This window comes from Xenopus laevis, chromosome 4L, assembly GCF_017654675.1.
Source record: "Xenopus laevis strain J_2021 chromosome 4L, Xenopus_laevis_v10.1, whole genome shotgun sequence".
NCBI classification, from domain to species: Eukaryota; Metazoa; Chordata; class Amphibia; order Anura; family Pipidae; genus Xenopus; species Xenopus laevis.
Genome location: NC_054377.1, coordinates 38,005,869 through 38,015,717, shown reverse-complemented (window position 1 = coordinate 38,015,717; position 9,849 = coordinate 38,005,869). Strand labels below are relative to the sequence as shown.

The 9,849-nt window shown below is 33.4% G+C and overlaps 1 protein-coding gene across 1 annotated transcript; it reads left to right on the top strand.

The window, feature by feature from the left end:
- The first annotated feature begins 822 nt into the window (after positions 1 to 822).
- Positions 823 to 5,209, top strand: cbln1.L (cerebellin 1 precursor L homeolog). The gene is made up of 3 exons (NM_001095203.1): positions 823 to 1,432; positions 2,192 to 2,311; positions 4,819 to 5,209. Exons 1-3 carry the CDS (start codon positions 1,175 to 1,177, stop codon positions 5,014 to 5,016), a joined length of 576 nt encoding a protein of 191 aa, NP_001088672.1. The 5' UTR covers positions 823 to 1,174; the 3' UTR covers positions 5,017 to 5,209.
- The last annotated feature ends 4,640 nt before the right edge of the window (positions 5,210 to 9,849 follow it).

The following is a 9,849-nucleotide window of genomic DNA, read 5'->3' as shown; positions in this document are numbered from 1 at the left end:
GTTTAGTAAAAGTACATTCCAAGCCTGTATTTAATTTTCATGTTCTATCTCTGTGAACCAGTCTTAATGGAAAGAGTCACAAATAAACGGTAGCTCTTGTAAGTGATGTTACACCTAATAGAGTGGTGGATATTGAAAATATTTCAGCAGGTGTTAAAAACAGAACTGCCACTATAAAGGTATTTAGCATCTAAGCAATTGTTTATGTCCTTTGGGAAGCATCTGTCAAGAGTTAAATCCCGCTGTATGCTTAGTAGTGAAAGTTGAAAGACAGGTCTGTACAATACTGGATTAATATGAATTTTCCAAAAATACAATACAATTCTCAAAATGTATTTAAGGCTATATGCAAAGAGTTTATTTAATTATCTATATACAGATAGATACAGGGATAGATACAGGGTGAATGCTGTAAAAAAAAAATCAGTCTGCCAAATTTAATATGATTCTAATTTGACCCTAGTGAATTTACTGTAATTATTAGAAAAAAGTATTTTGTGCATTAAAAATATACATGAAATCTAATACAAATTGTAAAGAAATATACATTAAATCTAATACAGACTGTAAAGAAAATGATCCCTTTCTGAGTTTTTTTGACTTACCTGCCTGCATGCTGGATTTAACTGTCAAATGCTAACGCGATCAGAAATGTTACCACCATCTCTGGCAACACCTCACCACCTGCCTCTAACTACAACTAGTCCAGTACAATCACATGAAGCGGGCACGCTTCCATCGGATTGGTTGCTTTTCTGAGGTTGTGGAAAAGGATTGGTGAAAGCGGTGTGGGCGGAAACTGTAGGCTGCTTACACTCTTCTGCGTTTCTTTGAGCTTCAGACTGGGTGTACTAGAATGTGTACAGGAACTACGTTATGTCTGCAGCTCATATGGATGTTCTGAGGCACTGGGCAGAGATGAGCTAAGTAGCAGGCACTCACACATCGACACCGGAGTCTGCCAAGGGAAAGGTAAATGTCGAAAGCAGACTAAAACGGTACGAATCCCCTTTTTTCTTAATCGCAACGGTTTTCTAGAATACTAGCGGAGCTCTCCGGAAACCGTCCATGGTCTATTTAAGAAAAATAAGGCTTCCAATTAGACAGGAGATTTAGCGCTTCCGATTGCGTCTCTAATAGCGAAGTGTCTGGCGCTTACCGGCAGCCTGCTGAGATGTGTGGATTGGAGCTGCTGCTTGGGGTGCTGTACCTGCTTGGGCTCACGTGTGGCCAGAACGAAACGGAACCGATCCTGCTGGAAGGCAAGTGCCTTGTAGTTTGTGACTCCAACCCGATGGCTGACCCCACTGGTACAGCGCTGGGCATTTCGGTTCGCTCTGGCAGTGCCAAGGTGGCATTTTCTGCTATTAGAAGCACCCATCATGAGCCGTCGGAGATGAGTAACCGGACCATGATCATCTATTTCGACCAGGTAAGGAACTACAGTGTTAGAATGTGAGCGTGATTTGTGTACTATAACAAATATCATTCTGTTTCTGAGAGGTTGAACAACGTGAATAGAGTGTAGGAGTCCCTAGCACCGCGGCATAAGTCTCACATTGGTAACAATGTCGATTTATATCATTATGTTGTAGGTGTGGTGGAAGAATATGTACTATGAGCATATGATAGCGAAGTGTTGTTAAAGCACCCATCCGTAGAGGGTTTTAAACTTATTTAGGTACCGATCAGTAGCAACAAAGAAATGCACAGATGGGATTCTCTCTGGGAAAGCACATGTACATGTACACAGGAAACAGCCAGGTGATTTAAAATAACTTTGATTCAAAATAATTTATGGATTACAAAAGAAAAAATGAAAAAAATTTTCCAGGAACTGAAATGTCCTATTTCCCTTTATTATTTAAATGAAATATGCCCTGTTGCAGAAGGAAGTGAATGAGGTATACTCAGATATACTATGCAAGGTTTTTAAGGACCTCATGTTAGATTTGATATGGGTTTGGAATGGTGCAGTTACCTAAAGTCAAAAGATCAATTACATTTTGTGTGGGTTGACACATATTCATTGAATGAAACTTGTGTTTTTTAGGTCCTTAAAGTATTACTGGACTTTAGCAATTAGATAAATAAACCACATAAAAACTGGAAAAAAAGTTTGACTTAAACCTTGTAATAAATAAGTAATATATTACAAGGAGTGTCGTTTTTTCTGATGTTTTTACTATAGACCTTGGTTAATATTGGAAGCAGTTTTGACTCAGAACGAAGCACTTTTATATCACCCAGGAAGGGGATTTACAGTTTTAATTTCCACGTGGTGAAAGTATATAACCGGCAAACCATTCAGGTCAGTATATTATGTAAAACCTTTACCTCTGTGCTACCATTTTCTTTGCAACAGCTTCTGAACTCTCGGAACATATTATTATCATTCTTAGTTTATAGATCATGTGGTTTATAATTCATCCAGAATTTATTCTCCTGGAAACAATCCAGTAAAATTATTGAAATTTATTGATTATAAATAAGTTTCTGGTTTGACTATTTCTGAGAACCAATGAAAGATATGTGATTGGAAAATTGGGGTAATTTAATCAGCTGAGTGCATTGTAAATATAAAGGCCCTTTTAAAGAGTTGTGCATTGCAGGGCTGGAGATTTTCAACATTACCACGTAGTGTGCCTTTGTATTATCACTAAAATTATCAATGTAACACAAATTGTCTCCTGTTCACATAGAGTAGAACAATAATGCTTACCTTTTATCAGTATAGTGGGTCTATTATCCAAAACAAGCCATCTTTGCAGTTTACATTACAATAAAATGAACATATAAAAATAAGTCAAGGTCTTTGACAATCTGGAAGCTTTTCAAATCACTTCTTGGGCTGAATTTGCCTATCAAGGCCTTTAATAAAGAAAAAATTGCATGGAATAAAATAAGTGAATGCATAACTTTTGCATGTTTTTATTGTTTCTAATTAGTTCAGCATGTTGCAATACCATGTTTTCATGATAAATCCTTAAATTACATCTGTCTTATTACCTAAACTTAGTAACATTATTCTGATGGTATGCCAGTGTTAAAAAACTCGCACACTGTTACACAAGATACAAAAAATAACATTTTAGTTTGTGTGATATAAAATAATTATTGATACAAATATTATTTGCAGAGCTAGGCTTCCACTGGCACTGTACAAATAAATGATGATTTGTTCTAGCTCTCATTCTGCTTAATAAATCTTTTCAGTTTTACTGCAGAAACTTAAATTGCAAACTGCAAAATCAAAATTAATTTTTTAACTACAGCATTATTACAATTATAATCCTGTAATTAAAATCCAGATGAATCATTTCTACCTATAATGTGATCCTCATTGGCCTAATAATGGTGAAAGTTGTATCTCAGCTGCTGAGTTGTATTTCTTATTTAACTTTCAAGTCTGTTATTTCACACTGATTAATTTTGTAACACATACATAGGGTGTTAAATATTTTAGTTAAGAATGTTGAATCTTACATAGCTGAATTTTGACTAGTGTGCAGGATCTACAGTTTTTTTCCACAAAGTACATCATTATCTGGTGTAAATAATGATAATACCTGTTGAGCTTTAAGAAAAGAACATTGTGCCTTTTAATAATTTTAAAAAAGAACCTTTTTAAATTAATGGCTAGCATTCCTCATGAAACAGTAACCATCTTTGTTGCCTTGTGGCTTTTTGATCATGACATGACAATGAAAAATGCATTTTTCCCAGATATTGGTACTACATATTATTTTTATGTAATATGTATAGCTTTGAGTTATATATAAATATACAATATTTCAGATGCAAACTTAAAGAGAACATTTAGACTTCTGAGGCTGTTTGGCAAAGGGGTTTAAAATGTATATAAATGTATAAAATTCTTTGTTTTTGCCTTACTTTTTTATACAAAGCATGAATGATGCAGTAAAGTGTTAAAAGTACAGATTTTAGCTATTTGGACTTATTTAAATAAATGTTAAATGCTGATGTGTAGTGTTTAGTGTCAAATGTCACGGTAAGTAAATAGAGATAGAAAACCATTTAACCTTTTTATTTCTTTGTATTGCTTAATTTTTTATATACTGCCTACATATTGTCAGCTCTTTACAAAGATTGTAAAATTTAGACCCAGTGGAGTATACAAGACAAATACACTAAACAACCAAAGGTTTTTACAACAATATAATAACATTGCACTATTGTGCTTTCAGAAATTATTATAAAAATAATTATACTTCAATATATAATGCAATTTATATTTCAAGGTAATACTCTTTAACGGGGGTTTGTGGGGTTTCTAAATTAGTTTTCAGTAAAAAAGCTACTTTTAACTGGGGTGTATGGGTGGTGGTTATGAGTATTCAGCAGGGATCCTGATTTTTTTTATAAAAAATTGAGGGTGGGGCTGAGTAAAAAAAAAAAATTGGGTCCAGGATGTAAAATGTAATAGGTCTCCTAAATTTAATTAGGAACCAAAGTTTACAACCAAAGCAATCAATGCTTGCAAGAGCTCACATTCTAAAAATGACCCTATATATTAGGTTGTCAATAAACCCATTTAATGAGGAAGTTCCAGAAAGAAAACGTAATTCTAAGTAAATTTGTAATATATATTTATGAAAACTATTATTTAATTGTAACTGAAAGCATTTGTTTTACCACTTTCTGTTCTCTTAATGAACTTTTAGTTTTGACAATATTACAGAAGTCATCTAGAACTTTAATTAAATATTTCACTTTATCTCATTACTAATATTAGCAAATTGTGCTTTAAATAGTACATATATTAAGTTAATAATTGTTTATTTATTTGCTTCCTAGGTTAGTTTAATGTTAAATGATTGGCCTGTGATTTCAGCTTTTGCTGGTGATCAGGATGTGACAAGAGAGGCAGCCAGCAATGGAGTTCTTATTCAAATGGAGAAAGGGGACAAAGCTTACCTAAAACTTGAGAAAGGAAATTTAATGGGTGGTTGGAAGTTTTCCACCTTTTCTGGATTCCTTGTGTTCCCTCTTTAAACTGACATTATTCCACAGAAGCAAGAGACATGGAACATAAACAAATGTCTGTTTCACCAACAAACCTGCTCTGAGAGACATGAACAAGACTCTTGTATACATGAAATATAAACACCCTGCATATATAAATGTGTGTGAACCTGCTTTGGAAACTTTATATTATAATAAAAGACAAGAAACTGGTGAGATCAACTATCATTTCATTAAGTGGGTTATTTATCAAAGTCCGAATTTATCTCAATATTTTCTGGTACAAACTCCAATCAAATCTGCTCGGTTTTTTATGCTTATTTATTATTACATTTTCCTGAAAATTTGCTTTGTGGGAAAAAAATCACGATTCACTTTTTTTTTCGGATTTTTCCATACGATTTTTACGATTATTTCGTAATTTTTCACCCGAAAACTTTGGGGTATTGCACGAAACCCATCGCACATCATAAAATCATTGGGACTTCTCCCATTGACTTATATGCAACCTCGTCAGGTCTGAGATGCTGAATTTTCCGATTCAGACTTTTCCATCCTTGGAGTTTTCTAAATTCCGAAAAATTCGTGATTTTTTAAATAGTCCTATTCAGAGTTTAGTAAATAACCCCCTAGTGTCACTTTTAGGAGCAAATGTCTTGTGTCCCTGTTCTTCATGATATTGCTATGATCATTTTGAGGTTTAGATACATTGCTTTTTTGACCTGGACAATAGTAGTAAATTAAAGTTAGCAAATATATAGAACTTTTTACCTTCAGTCAAGCTTCACACCAAGGGCAGAGTGCCAGGAACATTTATTTAAATCTCTTCTTGTACTAAACAGTGATTATTATAAATTTAAGGCTGCTCAATGTTTGATGCTTGTTCTGCTCTTTTAAATGTTGGCCAATTAAATGCGATAAAATATATCCAACTTTCAGTATGATGTATAAAGGTGTGAATGCAGAGATTTAATTTTTGCTTTATGCCAGGACTTTTGTTTTTGTGATTGATAAATAGATACACAGATATAGAATTTCCAAATGGTCTTTCTCTTTCGTATGCAAAATCACTGATTTAGGGAATATCCAAAAAGATGATCAGATGATGCTTTATGTAGCTTCCACTTTTTGTGAACTAAATGTACTTTGTAACTGGCGATCTAATCCATAATTTTTTTGTTTGAAATATTTTCTTCATGCATTCAAGATTTTCTCAGCACTGCAGAAAATAGGCACACATGTATGCAGCCTATATAGTATTGCTCACCATACATATGTATACAGAGATACAAATGTACATACAAAGAAATACACACATACATACCTATGAGCATATTTATAAAGGTTTGAGTACACATATTTTAACAGCATTGACCACTGTTTTTTGGCATCACATTCACTGTAGAATTTGTATGCCATCTGAATTTGTTTCATTGATATCAATGAGTTATGCCAGGTCTGAGTTGCAAAATATTGCTGTAATTTTTAATGGTAGTCTGGTGTAGGTGTAAAAAAAAATAAACACCTTTATAAACAGCAAAATCATCCATTTGTAATAAATTATTTTTCTGCTCATGATCATTGGCAATAATCCATGCTTGATGACAAGTAAGCTTTATGCAAATGCATTTATTTTACCCACTTTTTACAACATATTTTTAGCATAAAACATTTTTCACACATTTATAAATATGCCCCTTAGAATTTTTATATTAAATTCGTTTCTCACCTGTACTATCCTGCCATGCAGAACATTACAATTCCCACAACAATGTATGCTGTAGTATGCTGAGACAAGTATGCTGAGACATGTAGTTTTCCAGAATCTACTTTATTATTTTGCAGTACTTAGAAATTACTACTTTTATGAAATGTTCATGCAAAAAAATGTCAGTTGTACTATTAACAGTGGAATAAAAGTGTACAAAATCTGATTTATTTCTTCTTATTCAAAATGTTCACAATAGTCAGATTTTGAAAATAAGTTTTTACTGGCATGCTAAATATAAAAACAAAATCCTCAAATTACATGATATTGTGTGCTCTGCCAAATAAATTAGTGTTATTAATGAAAGGAAGCTGCAGAGTTAAAATGCCATGATTTTACTTCAAGACTCTGGATTCAAGAAGGAATTTAATTAGCTCCTAAGGGGGAAATTAATACCAGCATTATAAGCAAAGTCCCCTTATTTATTCCTAGGTTTATTGTAAAAAGATTTTCATGAAACTGGTAGGGACGTGGCAATATATTCAACTAGGTCACATTGTCAGTTTGACTTTGCCTGGACAGATAATTATTACAACAGTTAGAACATAATTGCCACAGCAACTGTCTGTGCTTGGAGTTTCTAGCAATTGCATTGTGCATTTTTACTTCTACAATTGTAGAAAATATTGTTTCAGATTATGGCTATTATCTAGGATCAAGCACAATGTAAAAACCTGGTGAATGTTGAAACTTTCTCTATATAATTCTCATACTGGGTAAGTTTTCAGGATTTTACAAGAAAATGCACCAATTGTAGTGATTAGCCATCTGGTTCTGTCAACATGCGTTAGATTTTTGTGCACAGGTAGAAAAGCTTAATTTCTCATGACCTAATGCCATCTCATTATCTTGGCCTGCTAATTAATTCTTATGTTAACATAAATGATTGCTGATGCATAAGCTTTAAATTAAATTTAAAAAAGGAAACCATCATTTATTTTTACAATTATTATTTTAAAATTTCCTGAACACTGTTGTAAATTTAAAGACCAAAATTTAAGATAAGACCCATATTTACTAAAACTGTCAGTTAATAACCTCAGTGACTGAGACATTAAAAGCTACAGTATGGAACAGTAGCTGTTATAAAGAGCCAGAGAGTAGTTTGATTGGGAGAACAAACAAAATACCTACAGTCTTTGGGTACTACATTAATAATTGCTTTTTATTTCAAAATAAACCTCAGCCTACTGTTGTCTATCAAGCCCATTGATTTTTAGATCTATCCATCATACAATATTTTATTATTTCTTATCCAATAATCTAAGCTTCTGCATATATGTTTAAGTAACAGCTGCCTCATAAAGACTGGTATTTGAAGCTGAACATTTTGATTGGTAGAGAAACTGTGAGTGGAAGTTCTCAGTTAATGTAGGGCCTTTGCAATACTAATACTAACAAACCTAAATCCTCAGGATTCTTATATGTTTTACCTATATTATTGTAATAATTCTAAAATTGGACATTGTGTTCTTTTGAGTGTACTTGAAATGTATTACTTGTTTTCTCTGAGTAATTCTGTTACTCCTAAGATATTACCTTAAATTCAAAGGGCCTTATGGAACAATACAAGATATATCCCGAGGCAAGAAAAGTATACTATAATGAAAAATGTACATGTTATCAATAAAATGGAATGTTATAGAACGGTGCTATTTGTAGAATATTTTTGAAAGTATATGGAACAAAAGATAAATTTTCTCCATGGACATTTTGCTTTCTACCTGTAATACTTCTAATAATTCATTAGAGGCTCCATAAACCTTAACTTGAAATGGACACAAAGCAGTTAAACTCATTCTCAGAGCTGTCAACTCCCCTGATTTTCCTATGATATGCAGTTTTCCAGTGTTTTCAGCTTATCCGAAAAAGTTGGCGTGCACATGTGCAGTAATCATCTAGTGGTGCAAAGGTACTAGAGGGCATACACAGTGAGCATTCAGTGATATTGGAAGGGCATTTGTGTGATAGATCACACCCACATTCTTGCAATTCACATTTACAATCCACAGGAAATATTCATTCTGAAGTTGACAACTCTGCATTCTGCAAAATTGACACATACTAATCCAATATGTCAGTTTTGCACAATGTCATTATGAATGTCAGTAAATAATACCTATTGGCATCTTTTGTTATATTCTCGACTTCAAATGGGCAGTTTTTGTGTATGATAATTGCTGCATGCACTGCTTACATTTCAGGGCATAACTCCTAGTGGACATTAAATATGTTTCCACCTCTTCCATATATCTTTTATAATGCTATTGAGACATTTTCCATTAAGTGACAAGAAACTTAACATAGGGGCAGATTCACTAAGGGTCGAATTTCGAAGTAAAAAATACTTCGAAATTCGACCCTCGAATTGAAATCCTTCGACTTCGAATATCGAAGTCGAAGGATTTAGCGCTAAACGTTCGTTCGATCGATCGAACGATTAAATCCTTCGAATCGAACGATTCGAAGGATTTTAATTCAACGATCGAAGGAAAATCCTTCGATCAAAAAAAGGTTAGCAAACCTATGGGGACCTTCCCCATAGGCTAACATTGACTTCGGTAGGTTTTACCTGCCGAAGTAGGGGGTCGAAGTTTTTTTTAAAGGGAAAGTACTTCGACTATCGAATGGTCGAATAGTCGAACGATTTTTCGTTCGATTCGTTCGATTTCGTTCGTATTCGAACGAATTTAACCAATTCGATGGTCGAAGTACCAAAAAAATACTTCGAAATTCGAATTTTTTTCATTCGAATCCTTCACTCGAGCTTAGTGAATCGGCCCCATAATGTCTGTATCATAGAAAAGCTATATTCAAACATATGTTTGCGTAAGCCTTGGTTGTTAATTGCTTTGCCTATTTTGAAATCAAGTGCTTTATATGTTTATACTCTTTCTGCTTGTCTCTTCTGAGTAGATACAGTATATCTTTATATTTACCTTATAAATAAAAACGTAATATAATGACACATTTAGGAGCAGATTTCTCAAAATGTGAGATTAGCGTTTACCAAAGAAAAATTCACCCACCAGTATTAATTACTATAGGATTTTTAGAAGCGTACTTATGAAATGGTGAACTCTAACTTTCACCCA